At 39.3% G+C, this 21,193-nt stretch overlaps 3 protein-coding genes and 1 pseudogene across 4 annotated transcripts in view; 3 read left to right on the top strand and 1 right to left on the bottom strand.

The window, feature by feature from the left end:
- Window positions 1-3,103: 3,103 nt before the first annotated feature.
- LOC101314893 (GATA transcription factor 18-like) lies at window positions 3,104-5,055 on the bottom strand. Its single transcript, XM_004289092.1, is given in 5 exon segments — window positions 3,104-3,406; window positions 3,592-4,042; window positions 4,591-4,621; window positions 4,624-4,641; window positions 4,785-5,055. Coding segments are annotated over 5 exon segments (1,074 nt in total).
- Window positions 5,056-11,432: 6,377 nt separating this feature from the next.
- Window positions 11,433-14,233, top strand: LOC101299991 (epoxide hydrolase 4-like). The gene is made up of 4 exons (XM_004287846.1): window positions 11,433-12,249; window positions 13,515-13,604; window positions 13,711-13,778; window positions 13,906-14,233. The coding sequence occupies exons 1-4, from the start codon at window positions 11,599-11,601 to the stop codon at window positions 14,039-14,041; spliced, it is 945 nt and encodes a 314-aa protein (XP_004287894.1). The 5' UTR covers window positions 11,433-11,598; the 3' UTR covers window positions 14,042-14,233.
- An 803-nt stretch (window positions 14,234-15,036) lies between these two features.
- LOC101299704 (DNA-3-methyladenine glycosylase 1-like) lies at window positions 15,037-16,131 on the top strand. The gene has a single exon (XM_004287845.1). The coding sequence runs from the start codon at window positions 15,054-15,056 to the stop codon at window positions 15,831-15,833; it is 780 nt and encodes a 259-aa protein (XP_004287893.1). The 5' UTR covers window positions 15,037-15,053; the 3' UTR covers window positions 15,834-16,131.
- Window positions 16,132-19,060: 2,929 nt separating this feature from the next.
- Window positions 19,061-21,193, top strand: part of LOC101299416 — a 3,328-nt pseudogene continuing 1,195 nt past the window's right edge. The window contains exon 1 of the transcript XR_183707.1: window positions 19,061-19,710. The product of XR_183707.1 is annotated as an epoxide hydrolase 4-like (transcript). The remainder of the gene's footprint in view (window positions 19,711-21,193) is intronic.

The following is a 21,193-nucleotide window of genomic DNA, read 5'->3' as shown; positions in this document are numbered from 1 at the left end:
TTGTATCGGCTAGCTGTATAGGAACATCCGCCAACTGAAGAAAAGCTGCGGCATGGGGGCAGTCTCTCAATGCATGGATAGGAGATTCTACTTCTTCATCACAAAATGGGCATTGGGTGTCAATATCAATACCTCTTTGAATAAGCCGACTTCGTGATGGGAGAATATTATAAGCTACTTTCCATACACATATTTTACCTTACCCGGAACTGGAGCATTCCAAATCTTATTCCACAATTGCGCAGAAGGATTAGGAGCCATGACATGATCTTCCAAAACCCTTGTCCTCGCTAAATGGTAAGCTGACTTTACCGTAAACAAACCTTTTCTATCCGGAGCCCAAATCCATTTATTAAAGTGACTTCTGCTACTGATCGGTAATGCTTGAATCTTGTGTACAATGTGAAATGTAAATAAATGAGATAGCAAAGCCACATCCCACACTCCGGGGCTCACAAAAAGATCAGAGACTCGAGTAACAATATTAGAAAAAAATGGCAATAAGTTCTCGCCCATTAACCACGGATCAGCCCACACATTCGTCAACATTCCATCACCAATCAACCTCTGGATTCCATTCCGCAATGTATCCTACCCTTCCATAATACTCCTCCATGCATACGAGGGGGCCTTTCCCAGCTCAGCTTCCCAAAAATTGCAATGGGGGAAATATATTGCTTTCAACAACTAATTGGGTAGCGAGGAGGGATATTGTAGCAGCCGCCAACCCTGTTTAGCTAACATGACCAAATTAAAAGCAAACAAATGACGAAAACCCATACCTCCTTCTGCTTTCGGTTTACACAGAGCATCCCAAGCCCTCTAATGCATTCCTTTTTTCTCATATGTTCCACCCCACCAAAATTTGGCACAAAGTTGATGGAGTTCCTGAATCATTCCATGTGGCAATAAATAGTTACTCATAGTATACAATGGCATTGCCTGAGCTACTACCTTAATAAGTATTTCTCTCCCAGCTGCACTTAATAATTTCGTTCTCCACCCTGTTAGCTTCTTTGTCAGGTTATCCTTGATATAAGCAAAGGTATCATTCTGAGAACGTCCCACTCGAGTTGGGATACCCAGGTATTTGTCATGGGCAGCCACAATCGGCATACCAAGGTAATCAACCAAACTCTGTTGTAAAACGGGAAGCACACTGCCACTGAAAGTCACACTACTTTTCTGCAAACTAACTTGTTGGCCCGAAGCATCTTCATACACCTTCAGAATATGCCGAATAAGGGCACAATCTTGTAGAGAAACCCTAGCATATAGCAGACTATCATCGGCAAAAAATAAATGACTGATAGTTGGGGCACCCTCACACACCCTCAATCCATGCCAAACTCCTTTAGAAACAGCATCGGCAAAGCCGATAAACCCTCAGCACCCTCAATCCATGTCATTTGTGCGAATTTCATTACGCTTTACTTGGAAATAATCTAGAAACTTGTCACCAGACTTGAATATTGGCTCAGTTTCACAAAGTCTACATGTACTAAATACTTGTGTTTTAACTCTTCTTGTGATTTGAAACACCAATCAGTGGCGTAGCCACGGTAAGACGAGAAGGTTCATATGACCCCTCTAAGTTTTTGACCAAACCATGATTGGTGGGTATAATTAGAGGTTGTGCATGCATATATTATATTTTGATGTAATTTTTGACCCGAAAGGCAGCATGATATATATATATATATCTCGTGACAGAATATTTGATAACGAAACCGGCCATCAAAGAAAAAAATATAACATATGAGGAATTGTCATGAACAGATTTAACTGTTTCGAGAAACTTGCTATTTTTCCATATTGTAATGATTTATGTTCTTAAACTATCTGAAGCATAAACAAATTCATGCAAGTTTTTTCATTTAATGATATTTTTGTTTAATATGATCTTCGCTATTTATATATATTTTGACCTTTCTAGTTGGTTTTTCTGGCTACGTCACTGACACCAATGGTTCGCAATTTCTCTCATCGGCCTTTATGTTACATTCCGGTGAAATGGCATTCAAGAACATAACCAACCAATTCGATCATGTACCCACAAACAAAACCAACCAATTCATGTGCCCTCACATCATAGTTCATTTATTTGAAAAGAGAAAACTCGTAAGCTTCTTTGGATCTGTCATGCTCATTCGAACAACGGTTATTATCAGCTAGATTTATCACATATCAATAGAGCACAAATGTCCATTTCTTCACTTAACTCATGGTAATTAACGCTTACTTAGTTATAATACTCAACATGCAAGATAATTTGTTCACACAAATCTAAGCAAACATATGGTCACACGTACTGCATAAAACTCTGTTGCGATGACATGATCAAATTACTCTCAGATTACGTGTACTAAACCAAGCTCCTCCATTTTAATCCAGGAGAATTGAAGCAGACCATAATGTTTGAATATTTTTAGTTAAAACAAAGAACAACCCTGCATAGATTGCATAGATATAATCACACATTTCACACGAAATTGATCTGCAATGATTTGACAAGAGAACCAAATATAAGAAAAGTCCCCCCTCAAACTCTCTGCCATTGCCAGCCATTGTTTAATTGGACGGTCAGATTCAAATTCATGAATCCTCACAGCAAAAAAACACGAAACGACAAAACCAGGTTCACTGTTCTGAACCGCAGAGAAGCCAGAGTCCGGTCCGAGTTGAAAACCCAGAAACCTAACAATCGCATATTGGCCAATCAGATGTTCAATGATCATCATTCATCACAACGATGCAGAATAATAAGTACCATGAAAATTAAATAGCTTGAGATTCAGGTCATCTGTAACTTGCAGTTCATTACATATATGATAGAGCAGACTAAACAAAACCCTTCCTAGGTTATACATTATCAAACGGCCCACATGGATTTCTCACTGTCAAAGCTCAGATCACGACCATGGACCGCCGGCGACGGCGAAAACGGGCAGCGGAACTATAGAAGGTAGGTAGGTAGTAGTAGTAGACTAGTAGTAGGTAGATTTATAATGTGAAGTTAAAAAGAAAGAAAAGCATGAAATTAACAGGGAAAAAACAAAGAAATTAGGAGCATTAATTTGAACGAAGAACAAGATCAACATGTTCATCTGGTAAAGTCATGGACGAGGCTTGGTCTGTCTGTGACGTTGAGGCGCCACGAGAGGAAGGGAATGCCGGCTGCGGCGGCGTCGGCCGTTTCGTGAGACGTCATCATGTCGTGATCTTCCATGAACCGGAACTCGTTACCGTTCATGGACGGAGCGTAGCAGTGCATTTTCTGAGCCTGGGAGTTGTTCATCCACGAATGGCTGCCGGACGATGTTGCGCCGTTGGCTGACGTGGCGGCTGCGGCGGTGGCTCGTCTCTCTTCCTTCTTGAACCGGATTCCACAAGCATTGCAAAGCGACTGTAGAGTTCGGTAAATAAAAGAAAAAAATGAGAAATTTAAATTGGAAAATAAAAGAAAAAGGTCGATATCTTCTTTTTAGTACTTGGTAAACGAAATCGATCATTGTTGCTTTGACTTGGCAGTTAGTAGCAATCATTACTCGGGAAACAAGGGATAAAGTAGTAAATTCAATTTCATTTTACCTTTGGGCCTCGTGGGCCGTTTCGCCAGAGCGGTGTCGAGGTGGTGTCGCAGTTAGCGCAGCGGCGAGCCAGAAGCGAATCTCCATTCCCACCGCCGCCGCGGTTGCCGCTCCCGTTCTTCGGCGCTGACGAGGCATGTTTTGGTTGTAAAAGGTCCCAGCAGAAGTTCGAAACGGACCTCCGCTCGTGGCGTCCGCCGCGCTTGTCATCGTTTCCTTCATCAGACGTGAGACGAGTGGAGGGAGTGCCTAGGGAGAGAGTGCAGTCGACGGAAGAAGGGGAGGCGAAGGAGTACATGTGGTGGTGATCCGACGGCTCGTATTGATCGTAGGGCTTGTGGTGATTGTTGGGCATGGAGAAGAGCATGGAGAAGGAGGAGTTGGTCTGGGTGTGGAACAAGCCGCACGAGCATGAGCCCAAGACGTGGCCCTGGGAGCTAGTACTACTGCACCTCTGCATATTGATCTGTGTAGACTTTGAAGAACAATCTTCCTCTTCGAAACTTAGAGATAAGTGTTATAGCCTGAAGAAGAAGAAGAAGAAGAAGACGATGGATGATGATGATGATGAAGGGTACGAGATGAGGAAGGAGGAGAACAAGAGTGAGGAGGAGAGGTTGCGTTGTCTGGTAGCTTTATAAGCTAATAAAAGGGTGAAATACCAGTCAGCACCTGCAGTCCACGTTGTCGTGAAATGCAAATAGATTTAATTTTTTTTTTTTTTTTTTTCTACAGAGGTGATGATAAAGACTGGGAGAGAGGGCAGAGACGAGGGGACCCAAGTTGCATGTTACAGAGAGAGAAAGTGTATTAGAGGGACGAGCCTGAGGCCCTGAGCGCAGTCAGTGTGTTAAAATGGTAGGGCATCAACAAGTGTAAGGGTAAGGCCGTCAGGGGGAGGAGGAGGAGGAAGAGGAGGAGGGGTGGGGTGCCCTTAGTGATATAACCAGGGTGGTGGCGGAAGTGGTGGTTTTTCTGGGGTCTGGTCAAAAGAGCCCACGTGACTAGCGGGAACAGTCTTCCATAGATCTGCCTTCTCCGATCACGAGGACTAATTAGTAGTGAGAGAGAAAGAGAGAGGGGTGGTGACTGGGGTTTTGTGGAAGCGAACCGAATAGATATCAAAAAACCTCTGTCCGTATCCGTATCTGTGTTCTGTCACTGCCACCCTCCCAAGGAAAATGGAATAGTAACCTATGAATTCCACAGCCCCAGTCGCAGCACGGCCACACGTGCAACCCAAGCGCCGATCGATCCCTCCCACCCCCAATCCCAATTCTCGAATATACCCCTTAAATCGCTCTCTCTTCTCTGCCACTAGTATATTCATCTCAGTTCCGAACCCTTTGTTAGTCTTTGTCACGCAGCTTGGAATGCTGTGCCCTAATCCCACCTCTGGTTTCTTCCTCCCACCATTTTCCCAACTCAGGATTTTCCTCCGAATACAAGTATTATTCCTTTTCATGACATGTATTTAATTCTAATAACCACTCAAAACTTTCAAATTTTTATAAAGAATGATGAAAATAATTATCCAATATTATACAATTCTTCAACATATATTATTTTTATATAAAAAATAATAATATGTGACAAAACAAAAGTCAACATAACATAAGATTTGAGAATTTGCATATACAGTTCATCTGATAATTATAGTTTCACACACACACATAATACGTAGGCGGCTAAAAGAAATCGAGTCCTTAAATATTAATTTTTTATTTTTTTTTAGTTAGTTTTTTTTTTTTTTAAACCATACATCAACGACGGTATCTTCAAATAATTTATAAGTCTAGAGACTAATCCGTACCGAGGGGTCATGTCAAAACGCTTCCTCCCCTGGCCACCAATATATATTGAGATTTCAGTGTCGGCATGTTTCAAACTTAGGTATATGGGTTTCACACTTAAGCTCTTACTAACTCGACTAACTGTGGTGGTTAGTTTAGTTCAGTTATATGAATCATGACATATTTCTAGCTCGTAACAAATGTATGTGGTGGTTTAGTGGGATTTGTAACGTCTATCTGAATTATTGTTCTTAACTCGGACAGAAGAACATATAATAGACACAAAGCCATTTATTCTGCTTCTCTCCGACCTATTGAAAAAATATGAGTTGTGTCATGTAGAAGTTCTTAGTTAGGAGGTGTAACATTAATCTTAGTGCTAAGTTTTTACCAACATTTGTCTTGTAATTGTTTCTTCTTATCCAAAACCAACCGCAATGATTGCAGCTTCACATGAAATGTGTTTCACTCATGCATATCAGTCCTACTTTTCAACTAGGATTTTGTTCTCAACAACGACCATAGTTCTCTCTAGTACGTACTCCGTTAAGCTTTATCTCAATAGGGTGTCAAATCCATCAACGACTACTTTTTCCATAACAATGCCATGTACCACAATAACAGCCAGTTATTGAGGTCAAGTACTACTAAATTTGCAGTGTTCGTACCCCTCCATGGAATCACGTGAACCCAAAACCAACCAACTTCATCATCATCATCATCAACACCACCACCACCACCTCAAGTCTCAAGGCGAATTTCAGTCCCCCCCCCAGAATCCAGAATACAACCCGTCACAGCAATCAAGTAAGAAGCAACAAGCTTTATAGAAGATCCGGGATTTTGATGATCTATATATGCCTCCACAAATCTCACGACCCACAAAAAGCTAAAGAGAGACAGAGAAGAAGGCAATCATAGCAAAGCAAAAACAAGCCACACTTGTTTTGTGTGTGCGAGAGGGAGAAGTATTTTCGAGTTTTACAGATTGGATTTTCTCTTTCTTTTTTCCCTTTAGATCCTTTCGTGGTCAAACCGTCAAACTTCCCAGAAAATAAAATTACGAACTAGAGGGACCCTTGGAGCATAGGAACAAACTTCTCTGGAAACCCGACCCCATATTTTGATCAAAGATTCAAAACGACACCCCAAAGACACAGAGAGAATCAGATCGTCTAGAGATTGGTGACGACTACCGCTTTCCAAAAGATGCTCTTCCCTCTATTCGCTTTGCAATTTTCCCAAAAAAAAAAAAAACGAAAACGAAAACCAGAGACCAAACAGTAAACCAAAAACTACGTTTAGCCCAAGACAAAACACATCATCATGCATAACCACATGCAATATAGAATTAGGGGGCTTAATTAATTAAATTAGATTAATGTTTGTTGTTTTCTCTCATCCCGAAAAACGACCTCATTCAACGTCGTTTGTTTTACACGCTCTCGGTGCAAAGCATGCAGTGCACTGTTGCCTATGCAAATTCCAAGTTATTATGCAGATCTCTGATTATACCTACATCCCTGGCTTCCCTGTTTTATAATACGACTCTGGGATTTGCTTAATCATCCAAAAACACAAAACGAATCTAATTCATGTTCACCGCTTCACGAATTCCACAAATACTACTGGCTCGTCACCTCTGCCACGTAGTTATATATTTTTCTTTTTCTTTTTTCTCTGGCCATGTCATTAACCTCTTAACTAAAGTACAACAATTCTTAAGGATCAACTGTTAGGCCTCGTTTGATTCATGGATCGGAAATGTTGAGAAAAGAAAGTGTTCATTTTATTTGTTTGACACACTTAAAGAAAGAAAAGACTTTACTGCAATATAAGAAAATAGATGGGAAATTGAAACCTCCCACATACCATGGGATTCAATTTCCCTCATACTTTTCCAACATTAATTACATCTTTTATATATTCTTTTAATAGATGTTATTACCAAATTATCCACAAAACTTTAGAATATTAAATATTATATATTTTATTACTAATGATATAATTGGTAAATCAATGTTACTTGTTTTCTTATCTATGCATAAACCAAACATTAGAAAAGAAAGTAAAATACATTTCCTAGTTACTTTCCCGACGTTCCCAAGCATCTCGTAGAGAAACTAGTGAGAAATTTACTTTCCCATGTACATGGGAAAGACCAACCAAGAAACCAATTTTCTTTCCATCAACCAAATAAGGCTTTTGTTTTGTTCATGAGATTATAGTTATACTGCAGTTTGAGATTGTAAGTTTTACTCACTAAGATAATACCAGTTATTGTATATATACGAGTTTAAGTTACGATAATGTATGTTATTGTGGTAGTCGTGATATTTTCTCAAAATTTGAAAAATTTAAACAAAAAACAAACAGTGTTATCAATCCAACACCATTTTTGACTGCGTCATTTATCGTTAAACAAATTTAACTGGCTGTTTATAAATAAAACTGAATTATAATCAAAAATAAGATATTGTGTGTGAATAACGTCATATCCATCGAAAACGAAAGGACGAATGACGAATCCTGCACAAGATTATCGAATATTGACCTATGATTTTTGGGTCCATGATTTCATTTAACCATGCCATGCTCGAAATTTAATCAAAGATCATAATGATGGTAATATGAGGCTCGTTGGATTTGGTGGGACCCGCGACCCTCTTAGACCACCAGGGTTTTGCACTTTTCCAATGTAGTAAGCATATCGTATCTATCTATCTGTGATAATTGATCGCTATCACTCTAATGAATTTGCCACGTGGGAGTCGCTGAGGTATTTACTTGTATGCATGCATGCAAATGTTTTTTTTCTTTTTTCCAAATTTTCTATTTTCCCGATAGATATGTATAATAATTACTTGCATCGGAACTAACCCAAAACCAAAATTTACCTTCCTCAAAAGCATCAAGATACAACTGGAATGTGAATGTCTGTCCCTCCTCCCCTCCTCTCTTTCCTCTTAAAAAAAACCAGGGATTTCTGGGTGGAAAATTGCAAGCATTTTAACTTCTTGTAAGCTGTTGGGTTAGATTGGGATTGGTCTAGGGGGCTAGTGAAATTGTAGTTGACCAGAAGAAGAAGATCTTCTTCCTTTGTTGGGAGCGCCAGGTAATGGTTAAAGTGAGGCTAGTAAATCAAAGTGGGTTTGGTTTGGTTTTGGAATTGGAAAAAGAAAAAGAGGAAGAAAAACTACATAGATTGGAGTAGTAGGAGTGATAAGTGGACCAGACCGGAACGGGGATTGAGAAGAAAAGGGAAGTTGGAGTAGGAGTTTGGAGTTGCGGGAGGAAAACCCTAAAACGAGCCGTCCTATGAAACGAAAGCTAAATCCTTGTCAGTATCGATCATATATCCACGTCTCTAAAGATATGGGGGACACTGTAACCTCTAATTGTCTCCTAGAAGGAGGTCTAACCGCTACATAAAGCTAGCCCTGGTAATATACTAGTGCTTCTTTTTCCTTTTTGTTGTTTATATTTTCTTACGGTTTTGTGATCTGGTAAACTAAGAACTAATTAATCAGATGATGGGGATTTTGTCACATTTTTATGTTAATTAACCCTTAATCCATGTGTTCAATTGGTTTACTTTCGATCTGTAATTGTCTATATAAAGAGATTTGATATGAAATTAGCTAGTCAATATATGTACTAGCTACTTCTGTTGTACCCTGTTGATCCAAAGTTTTGATCAAAACATATGATGAGCTTCCACACTTGGTAAGACTAGATCTTTGAGTGCTTGAGAATCAGGAAATTTCAGCGTTTTAAATCCATCAACAACCAAACATTGGTTGTTAGGTTTATAGCATATCTTAGTTGGGAGACTCAATCTCACGCCTGGTTATCTGTATTTTTAACATCATAACATGTAACCAAAAATTTTACACTTAATTATGGTCATGATAATGATACTTCTCTCCGTTCTCTGGACTGTTATGAGTTATCAACTTATCATAATACCTTGTTCAACAAGCGATTCAAACTTCTATTTATTCCGTAACCCTTCTAATCCTACATTAGTAGCTCATCGTAAAACCCCAGACCAAAAGAAGCTAGTCATTGAAATTGAACAAATTCTAAAGCAGCATATATCCCATCAATTCAAAGACTAATTCCTAGCTAGTATCATTATCTATGTATGCAGAACCCTTTTCGCATGCAACCTTTTAGCTATAAGCTTGTACTGATCGATTTGAAACAACAAATAAAGCAGTAAAACAGAGAAGAAAGCAACTTAGAGAACGAACTCACCGACATTATGCCCGATGCCCAAAACCAAAGGAGTAGAGAGTACGTTATTGGTTCAGATCTAGTCTTCATATGCATGGTGATCTTTACCTTGAGCCGTACATGCTTTTCTTTCTTGCCTCTTCCATAACCCTCTTTCTGTTTCCTCTACAACTTTGAATCTCTTTAGAACCTTTTGCAGAACATCCAAGGCTCTAATATCTATTTGTTTTTAAGGAATGTGTGTAAGCTTCCTGATCTGGGCACTGTTTTGCACTTTTTATTCTTCTAAGGAAGAATCATTATGATCTAGATCTTGACTGCTGAATCTTCTTTCTTTATATCTGTCCTGGGAAACACAAGCACGTAAAATTTGATTATGAAATATGAACTTTAAATTTGTAGACTCATTCGTCTAACTTTTGGGCTTGTGGACCTATATATGTAGTGTTGATGTGGATCTAAGATTGTACTGATTGCTTCTTTCAGACGTATAGGAGGGTATACATGGGCCGAACTATAGGTCAAAACTGGTTGTGGATCTAGATAATAGATTTTTTTTCTTTTACAAAACAAACCCTCTAGGAACACACCTACTCAGCTGATCCGAATGGCACTTGAGACACATAAAGGGGCAACAGTGAAACCAAACAAGTGACAACAGTAGTCAAACATAGAGAAGCTAATCTATCCGCCACTTTTTGCTTCACGATAAACATACATGGAGGAAGAAGCAAATATACTGGAAATTAAGAAGCCAACAAGCGAATATCTTGAAGAAGAGAACTGATACACCAAGGGGTCGCAGGCTTGCCATTAATGCAGCCGATCATAGCCTTGGAGTCTCCCTCGCTCTATAATTAAGAACTAGATACTAGAACTTGTGATGATCCGAGAGTCTCCCTTTATAAGAACTAGATATTCAACTTGTTATCCGAACTACGTATAATGATCGAATGCCTTTTCGAAGGAAAATACAATTCAAAAGGAACATACCTAAATACATTGAAGATATGTACGTACAGTACGTAGCTGGCCAGCTAACAAACCAACTACCTAATTCGATTCAAACTACATTATCTACTAATTATGCAAGACCATACATGTAACCAAAATTGAATTATATACATTTGTGTAATATATATTGGGGCCGGGTGAACAAATTAAATTGTTTTGAACAAAGTGCAAACGTATCATCACTAGCAACAAGCAAGAGTCGTATATATAATCCTGTATTTAAGATGAGGGGGACAGTGGCCAGTAGTTGGTAGTGCAGTTGATCCAACCCTCGTACCTGCATACCAATAAATTAATTATCCCTTTCAGAAACATGACTAAGAACCCTGATTCCTTATTTGTTTTCCCTAATGTTTCAATTTGACTTTGAAATGCAAAAGATATGTCTGATATATATGATCGAAAACTACTCCTTTCAAATAGTTTATATGAAAACTTGGACCTTCAATTTGATACGTTGTGTATAACAAGTTTCACAACGTCATTTTGTTGAATTTGTACATGACTTTTAAGTTAATTTAATTAACATGGTTAAGAATTCAACTTATGTTAGATCAGCGGAACTTTTTTGAAGTTAAATTATTTGACAGGAAAATACAAGATTTTGATTAATTAAACAAGATTATACTAAGCAAAAGAATTAGTGATATTACGTGCAAGAAAGACGTATCTAGCTAGCTACAAGTTAGAGTAGTTGGTCAGTACTGGTTCGAATTCTCAATCAATCATCCACCAACAACGAAATTGTAGCATTATTCTAAGATAGGGACTTCCAAATTGAAGCATACAAGTAGTTAAGTAACCAAGCAGGAGAGTGCGATCAATCATTCAAACATTTCCACTCCATATAAGCGACAAGCTATAACAATCCAACACCAAACACAAACCTTTCCTAGTTTATAAACTCTATGTGAGGGAGCTAGTACTCGGATTGTGAGTGCTACAAGTTGAGCAAAACAAACATGGTGAACTTAGTAGCACTACAGAAGCCCTTGCTGCATGGCCTGATGAAAATGGCCGGAGTCGTACCCTACACGGTGGAGATTGAGCCCGGCACGGTGATGAACTTCTGGGTCCCGAAAGAAACCCTAAAGAAGCCGAAGAAGGGAGAGAAGCCCGAGATCATATCCAAACCCAAGAAGCCGGTAGTGGTTCTGATACACGGCTTCGCCGCCGAGGGAATAGTGACGTGGCAGTTTCAGGTGGGTGCGCTGGCCAAGAAATACTCTGTCTACGTTCCCGACGTCCTGTTTTTTGGGGGGTCGACGACCGACAAGCCCGACAGGTCTCCTGCTCTTCAGGCCGAGTGCGTCTCTACGGGGCTGAGGAAGCTCGGGGTGGACACGTGTACGTTGGTGGGGTTCAGTTACGGCGGCATGGTGGCGTTCAAGATGGCGGAGATGTATCCGGAGCTGGTGAGAGCCATGGTGGTCTCCGGGTCGATATTGGCGATGACGTGTTCGGTGAGCGATGATACTATGAAGAGGCTAGGGTTTGAGTCGTCGTCGGAGCTTTTGCTGCCGAGAACGGTGAAGGGGCTCAAGGCTCTGCTGTCGGTGGCGGCTCACAAGAAGCTGTATTTTCCCGATCGGCTCCACAGAGACTTCCTTGAGGTTAGTTAACAGTGATTATCGACGCTGACGTCTAATTAAGTCTTTGAAGTAGGTTGAAAATTAGAAATGAGTGACTGCACTTATATATTGGAAATTCTTGTAAGCACGACAACATGTATTTACACGACGCAATCTTAACCGTTCAAAATAATTTATATGTTTGACCACCATGTTTCTATATTATTTTCTCTAATTCTAATTATCCATGTATATATGTGAAGATACACGCCGTGTACTGAAAATGCTCTCTATTATACTATTATACTCATGCCCGGTCCTGGCCCAGTGCTGGCAGTGCGCTGGCACTGGGGCCAGGGCTGAAGGGGACATTTTTTTTTTCATTTGTTATACATATATATAGGTGTAATTAATATAATAAAAATATGAAACCACAATTATAAGGTTCCACGAATCCTATTATCGTTCAAGTTCTCTCTTCTCCTCGTTCTTTGCGTCTTCTTTATTTCTCAAAGAAAAATCTTTTTTTCAGTCTCTGCTTCTCTCTCAAACTCTTAATCTTCTGATTTTTCTCCCAAATTCAAATACACATTACAACAATAAAGGAGATTGATGTTCTTCGGAACCAAATTTTTTTTTGTCTTCTCTCTTTATAAATTACTCATGATCCTTAGAAATTTTTCATCCTCTCTCAATTTCACATCTCCTCTCACAATCCAGTTTTCAAAGACTGCATATAAGGTTACTATAGATATCACATCTTCGAATTCTTCTTTTTAAGTTGAAAAAGGTTGCTTTGAATCTCCCTTTTTTTCTTTTTTTTTCCCTTTATGACATTGCACTTGACTAGGTTTGGAACCCCGAAAAATTGGTATTTTTTATTTTTATTTTTTTTAAAAGAAAAAATTTATACGAGGGGCACATTTTTTTTCCCGCACTAGGCCTTGGATCCTTCAGGACCGGCCCTGATTATACTAATTTAGTTGAGAGATGACAGGTTATATATACTGGAACTGGGTTGTTTTAATAATTTTCTCTAAACTTCTAACGCTCTCGGTCTGTTCTATGTGACAAATATGATTTATATGAATGATATCATTTTCATGCAATAAATTGAAGGCCTATGACATCGAATAATTGTAATGAGACGATTTGATCGACGTGGTTCGATAAGCGTACTTGATTTTTAGAGTGTGGTAGCTGCATTTTCGGTGGCTTGTTAGACATTATGCGATTTAGGAAGCAAATTAAGTTCCTGTAGTTGTACGTAGCTGTCGCTAAGAGTTTTAGCTACGAACAATCAACAGGTGATGTTCACGAACAGGAAGGAAAGGGAAGAACTACTTGAAGCTTTAGTCATTGACACAAAGGACCCAAACATTCCCAAATTCCCACAGGTAAATTGATCCAAATGTTTATGTTCTCTGTCCTTAATATTTCATCATCCATATATTTTAATATATTTTTAATTAACCTCATCTGTCTTGCCAATATAATTTGCAGAGAATTCATCTATTATGGGGTGAAAATGATCAGATATTTAAGCAGGAGCTTGCTCACAACATGAAAGAGTAGGTCCATCAATTAACTTTCACTATTTATACTGATTAATTACATATAATCAAACCAAATACTAATTATATATGCACTGGTTAATGATAGGTTAATTTGAATAACTACATTAATGTTTGTGTTCAGGCAACTAGGAGCAAATGCAACATTTGAAGGCATAAAGAAAGCAGGTCATCTGGTTCACCTTGAAAGACCTTGTGTTTACAACAGGTGTCTCAAGAGATTCCTAGCCTCCCTGAACGATGCTGGAGCTCAAAGTTAAGATGATGTTCCATCGCTCAAGATTGATCGAGCACTAGCTCAAATACCTGCTTCGTATCTCTGTTACTGCATGTCTACTATTTATTTAGTCCCTTTCCAATGTTCAAGTAATATTAAACTTTGTATTTAATTAGCTGCCTATGGGCAATGACGGACCTAGAATTTTATAATATGGTGAGCTATTTTTTCTTTTTAATAAACGTGTACTAATTTATGTCAAATATATATGGACTAAGTTTAATTACATATGGGCTAAATTTGAAAATTTGAGGTATGACTAGTTTTTAATTTCAGCCTTTTGAACTAAACTTTAGCTAGAAATGTATTTTTTTTTTATGAAACGTGTACTAAATTTATGCTAAAAATGGACTAAGTTTAATAACATATGAGCTAAAATCAGTAATTTGAGGTTTGCTAGTTTTTAATTAGGGATGTGAAATCCACACTCTCTAAATTGTAATCCACGCTTCTATTTTCTATTTGTAGTAATCATTTACATAAGAAGACAAAAGTTAAGTCACTAAGAACAAAATTTTAGTTAACATAAATAGAAAATGAGGGTGTGGATTACAATTTGAGGAGTGTAGATTTCACTTCCCTTTAATTATTAACATTTTAAACTAAAATTTAGCTATACTTTTTCAAAATTTGGGGTGGGCTGAAACATGTGTGGAGGTGCGCCTTTGCTTACGGGTAATGAATGAAATTATGCCTCTGGCTGTGAATCTGTGATGATAATTTGAAGTGGAAGTTGGCGCCTTAAAAAAAAAAATTAAGTGCACTGGGCCCAAGCGTGCTAGGCGGACTATTGGGCCGGCTAGGCGGATGCCTGTCTGATTGGGCCTAGGCAGGCTGGTTGGTCAACCTTTAAAGAATAAAATGAAAACCTAACAACGCATTTCCCCCGCCTTAAAAGGCGCGCGGGTAACTAACACGCGCCTCTCTAGTCTTCGCTGCTCCTCATCTCCACAATTGCTTACTCCAATCTCCGATTCCCATCTCTCCCTTTCTCTATGGCCAAGCGATCCAAACCCCAAACCCAGATTCCCGAAAACCCCTCAACTTCCTCCAAAATCCCGTTCCGACCCCAAAAAATCCTAAAACTCACCACCACCACCAAACTGACCATCCAAACTTCCCCGGAAATCCCCAAAATCCTAAACCCATTAACCTCCAATTCCGAAATTACCCTCGCCCTAAATCACTTACGGAGCTCCGACCCGAAACTTGCGTCCCTGATCGACTCCTACACCCCGCCGTCCTTCGATTCCGACCGCCCGCCGTTCCAATCCCTCGCGCGAAGCATTCTCTACCAGCAGCTCGCCACCAAGGCCGCCCAGTCGATCTACACGCGCTTCGTCACGCTCTGCGGCGGCGAGTCGTCGATTCTCCCCAAAACTCTCCTCAATCTCTCCCCCCAGAGTCTCCGGCAAATCGGAGTTTCGGGCCGGAAGGCGTCTTATCTCCATGACTTGGCGGAGAAGTTTAGTGATGGGACTTTGTCGGATTCGGGGATTAAGGAAATAGACGACGAGTCGTTGCTGACGATGCTGACGGTGGTGAAGGGGATTGGGGCGTGGTCGGTGCATATGTTCATGATATTTTCGCTTAAACGACCTGACGTTCTTCCGGTGGGGGATTTGGGTGTGAGGAAAGGAGTCAAGATGTTGTATGGGTTGAAGGAGTTGCCTAAGCCTTTGGAGATGGAAGAGCTTTGTGAGAAGTGGAAACCTTATAGGTCTGTTGGGTCTTGGTACATGTGGAGGTACATTGAAGCCAAGGGGGTCTTGTAGCCCTCCAATTTGGTAGGTAGTCTCTATGAATCACACAAGCTTTTACAATGTTGTTGAGATTTTTTGGCTGTGTGTTTAGTTCTACTGAAAGTTTGAACTCGTCGATTCTAATGGTACTAGTTTGTTCTTAATGGTCAAAATTATTGTTCAGTAAACTTGTGTAAGTATATGCAGGTTGAAGATTGCAGTTAGACTTGAGTAACTTTCTTATGGAATATGTTTGTTTGATATCGTATTAGGTAATTATAGAAGTAAGCATAAGCATCATAAATGAAATGCCAGTTGTGGATTTGCGACCATGCTACGATCTTAATCACATGGCTAACTATGGGAGTATCCACCTCTTTAGATTAATTCTCTTGATTTATTATTGAAATAAGCTCTAGACTGTAACAGTAAGTTTCCTATAGCTAGAGATGGAGATTGACTATCACGCTATCAATTTTAGAATATAACTAACTGGTTCTGGATTTGTCAATTTTCATTACTGTAGGTCTGTAGGATTATGATAGGGTGGGCTATTTTTTGACATGAAAATACAAGATTTTGATTAATTAAACAAGATTATACTAAGCATAAGAAGTGATATTACGTGCAAGAAAGACGTATCTAGCTAGCTACAACTGGAAAGAATAATTGTAGAGTGTGATTGCCAAGAGATTATAAAGGCGTTAAACGACCCTTCGGTTTCCCGAACTGGAGAATCTCTCCTATGCTCATGAAGATTCTCCATCTGGTCCCTCTCTTTAGTGGTGTTCATTTGAATTGGATTCCCCGTAAAGCCAACCCTCTAGCAAATGTTGCGGCCAAGCTTGCAACCAAGAGTTTGTGCTCTCAGGAATGGGCCAGCCGGCCTCCAAACTCTTTGCTCCTGATTTTGCGAAGTGATGGGTTACCGACCTCCTCCTTCTTAGCCTTAGTTTGTTTAGTTTCTATTACTCTGTGCTGTTTGTGTTTCTCTCTGTTTATACGCCATTTGCTGGTTTGTCATTTGGCTTTAATTTGAATCTTCTGTCCTGTTGCCACAAAAAAAAAAAAATAGCTACAAGTTAGATTAGTTGTTCAGTACTGGTTCGAATTCTCAATCAATCATCCACCAACAATGAAATTGTAGCATTATTCTAAAAATCACATCTTTCCGGTAAATTTTGAGCCCCGATAAAATCAGTCAACCTTAATTACGTTTTTGCTTCTCTATGGAGAGCCACATCGTCGGAGGTAAAATTCCCTAAATTTTTACATGTGTCGCTACATCTCATATATGTGAGTGTGTGGGTGTGGAAGATTCGACCAAAATAATTCACAGAGGGGTAGGTAAGCGCGTTTTCGTGTGATAAGTGATCTTGAATTAGGGTTGACCGTTTTGATCGAGCCCTTTATGTTACCAAATACAGTTGAATTTTCTACCATATACATATTTTACTACACTGATCACATTAGACGGTCGAATTTTGATTTTGTGAAATTGAGTCATTGGAATCACAATGTATTATAACTAGTTTAGTAAGTTTATCTAAGTGTGTATGTTTGTGAACCAACTATATCTAAGAAGCAAAATTTTCAAAAATCTTGTGAAATAGGATGTGATCGGTATAGTGAAATACGGCTATGATAGAAAAATCACATCTTTCCGATAAATTTTGGGCCCCGATAAAATCAGTCTACCCTAATTACGCTTTTGCTTCTTGTAAGGCTCTGTAAAAATTTATCGAGCTTTCGTCGGGTTATTGAAAATTTGTAACCCCGATCTGAAATATCAAAAGAAGTGCTCAGGTTTATTTTTACGATTTTATCGAAGTGACAATTATTCATTTAAGGCCCTAATTTATAAAATACGCGTCGGCACGAGTTTAGAAGATATTTGGAATATTTTTCGGTGCATCGAGCTATTCTTTATGAAATTTGGAAAATGAAAATGATTTTTGAAAATGAGAAAATAGCTAAAAGATATGGGGCGTTGATCTTTACTTTCATTTAATCATGGCTGTCCTTTTTATCTACTATTAATAAAGCCAGAAAGGAACGAAGATGGTTAAATTTTTGAAGTTCCTAAAACACCCAAACTTATAACAATCTACGATAAACGCTAAATACATAAACCAAGGGCAAGAAGGTAATCTATGGACAGTTACCCTTCCTCCTCTTTCAAAAACCGAATTGCAGTTTCTCGTAGATACTAATTGTAGTCTTAGTCATAAATATAATTTTAATCCTATACTTAAAACGGAAGCCCAAGTTAAAAAGTCAAAGTACAGAAACAAATCTACAAATTCGCCGTACTCTTCTGTTTCGTCTCTTTATGTCTCTCTCTCTCTCTGTTTTCTTTCTGGGAAGGGATAAGCGGAGGAAACGAAACACAGAATGAAAAATCCAATCCCAGGTCCAAATCCTTACTCCTCCGAATATTGTACTCTGGAAAAGCATATCCGAAAGTCTTGTCTCTACTTAAATGGATTGTTGGTCAGCACTCGGTCAAAACAACAAGTCGAGTCTGAGACGAGCCCAGACTCCGACCGACGCCGTCCTCTGTCTTTCCGGCGTAACTTCGCCGTCCGGCTGCCCCTTATCGCCCGACCGGTGCGAAACGAAACAAGTCGCCTCCTCATCGCCGACCTGCCTGAATCAACAAATCGCGCATGCATGGAACTTGGAGAGAGATCGAAGACGAGGAGGCTCGACGTTCTTCTGCGTTTCCCGGCGGCTCGGGGACTTTTCGGTCTACTCAATGCGGAGGAGGAAACCCAGAAATCGAAAGGCAAAACCCATTTTGATGGTGATGGGAGAAACCCAGAAATCTTGATTGATGCTTTCCAACAGTAGAGAACCTGAGCTACTGAAAAATGAGAAGACTGGGTTGATTTTGTCGCTCGTGAATTGACTCTCGTACGTATAGGGGAAATAACGGGAAACCGGAGACAATCGGTTATCCTCCGAATTTCTCTTCACGTGCCTTGCACGTGACATACCCTATCAGCCGGCATGCTATACTGTTCGGTATAGCAGACAATCCCCTGGACTTCCCAATTGAAGGATACAAGTAGTTAAGTAACCAAGTAGGAGAGTGCGATCGATCATTCAAACATTTCCACTCCATATAAGTGACAAGCTATAACAATCCAACACCAAACACAAACCTACCTACCTCATCAACTCTTTCCTAGTTTATAAACTCTATGTGAGGGATCTAGTACTCGGATTGTGAGTGCTACAAGTTAAGCAAAATAAACATGGTGAACTTAGTAGCACTACAGAAGCTCTTGCTGCATGGCCTGATGAAAATGGCCGGAGTCGTACCCTACACGGTGGAGATTGAGCCCGGCACGGTGATGAACTTCTGGGTCCCGAAAAAAACCCTAAACAAGCCGAAGAAGGGAGAGAAGCCCGAGATCATATCCAAACCCAAAAAGCCGGTAGTGGTTCTGATACACGGCTTCGCCGCCGATGGAATAGTGACGTGGCAGTTTCAGGTGGGTGCGCTGGCCAAGACATACTCGGTCTACGTTCCCGACCTCCTGTTTTTTGGGGGTCGACGACCGACAAGCCCGACAGGTCTCCTGCTCTTCAGGCCGAGTGCGTCTCTACGGGGCTGAGGAAGCTCGGGGTGGACACGTGTACGTTGGTGGGGTTCAGTTACGGCGGCATGGTGGCGTTCAAGATGGCGGAGATGTATCCGGAGCTGGTGAGAGTCATGGTGGTTTCCGGGTCGATATTGGCGATGACGTGTTCGGTGAGAGGTGATACTATGAAGAGGCTAGGGTTTGAGTCGTTGTCAGAGCTTTTGCTGCCGAGAACGGTGAAGGGGCTCGAGGCTCTGCTGTCGGTGGGGGCTCACATGAAGCTGTATTTTCCCGATCGGCTCCACAGAGACTTCCTTGAGGTTAGTTAACAGTGATTATCGACGATGACGTCTAATTAAGTTGCTGAAGTAGGTTGAAAATTAGAAATGAACCACAAAGATACCATTGTCTTGCTACGGGATTTTTTGTCAACAAAATTTATATTCTACATAATGGAATAGGCAGAAATTCAATAATATGGTTACTGAAAATAGTTCATTCTAAAGTATAATAAAAAAAACCACTATCATATCATGTGCAGTTAAAATGATGAATCAATATGCTACTTCACTCTATACATGTATAGAAAACAATTAGAGTTTCAGAGTGGTACTACCGAGTTGAGTTTAACTAACTTATATACATCTATACATGATGCAAGCCTAAATCCAAATCCAATGACATATGCTCATTCTTTACTTCTCTATGCCCATCATAAGTATGTATCCACAATGCTAGTCTACCTTTTTACCTGCACATATGCTGATAGCCAGGTGAATACATTATACTGGAAGTTTAGCAGCGTTGATTACTATATAAAGTGAATGTAAATCATATATTAATGGCAGCCAATACATGTTTTGAGGAGACTATGACATACCTTCATTAAAGCCAGTGCACCACCATTAACTCAAATACGAAGTATATTGTATTGAGTAAGCTATTCAGACAAAAAAAAAAAACAAAACAAAACAAAGAGCAATAATCCCATTTTACTATATATTCTTAATGTCTGTCACAGACCACACCAAAGAGTAAACCATATATGTGGCAAGAAAACATTACTACTCTATAACACATGCCCTCTTCTTATATATTTTAATTTCTTGATATATGTGGTATCTACTTTAGCATTTTGACCAAAGCCAGCTAAGTTTACGTAAAGAAGCAAAATAATTAAATGAGGTCTATTAAAGAATTTATATCCATACGTTCAATTATCTACTGTTTCGGTATCTTTAATTATTTGTCATCTCAATACCCCATCTCTATATTGTTGTAAATGTATTTCTCATTCTAGTGTTACACCTTAAGATTTAAGATTTTATGATAACTTATAATCCCCATAGTCCTGGTCCATTTATGAAATTATGAACTTTATCAAAAAGTCATTCAAGTTCTAGCATAACTCAATCTTTTACTTATCGCAAAATGCAAGAGACTTCAACTGAAAATCAATAGAAACCCTATAGATCTATATATAAAAGAAGGAAACATAAGAAAAGACTAATAAAAGTGCATATATACCAAAGAAAATCAAGCAACCACAAAAGCAACAAAATTGAGACCAGTAGTTAGTAAGACTCCACATTTTGTTTCATTTTGAATAATCAAACTCCACATAAATCTCAAAACCAATAATTTCCTACAATAAACATACATAAAGACTTTACCTCTGTTTTATTTGCAGTATTCAGATCTTTCTGCAAGAGTTCTTATGACCATTTTTGGATCGTTGCAATTTTCTCAAGAATTTGATGAGTCAGTATTGTATTTATTTTCCTAGTTTTGTTATTTATCTCT

Source organism: Fragaria vesca, linkage group LG1 (genome assembly GCF_000184155.1).
Source record: "Fragaria vesca subsp. vesca linkage group LG1, FraVesHawaii_1.0, whole genome shotgun sequence".
NCBI classification, from domain to species: domain Eukaryota; kingdom Viridiplantae; phylum Streptophyta; class Magnoliopsida; order Rosales; family Rosaceae; genus Fragaria; species Fragaria vesca.
Note: the sequence above shows the minus strand (reverse complement) of the source record. Positions and strands in the feature narration are given on the sequence as shown.

Excerpts from the sequence above, each read along its gene's own strand:
- LOC101299991 (XM_004287846.1), top strand. The coding sequence starts at position 11,599 with ATGGTGAACTTAGTAGCACTACAGAAGCCCTTGCTGCATGGCCTGATG. Across the intron at positions 13,605-13,710 it reads ACATTCCCAAATTCCCACAG|AGAATTCATCTATTATGGGG; the intron begins GTAAATTGATCC and ends TATAATTTGCAG. Across the intron at positions 13,779-13,905 it reads CTTGCTCACAACATGAAAGA|GCAACTAGGAGCAAATGCAA; the intron begins GTAGGTCCATCA and ends GTTTGTGTTCAG.
- LOC101299704 (XM_004287845.1), top strand. The coding sequence starts at position 15,054 with ATGGCCAAGCGATCCAAACCCCAAACCCAGATTCCCGAAAACCCCTCA.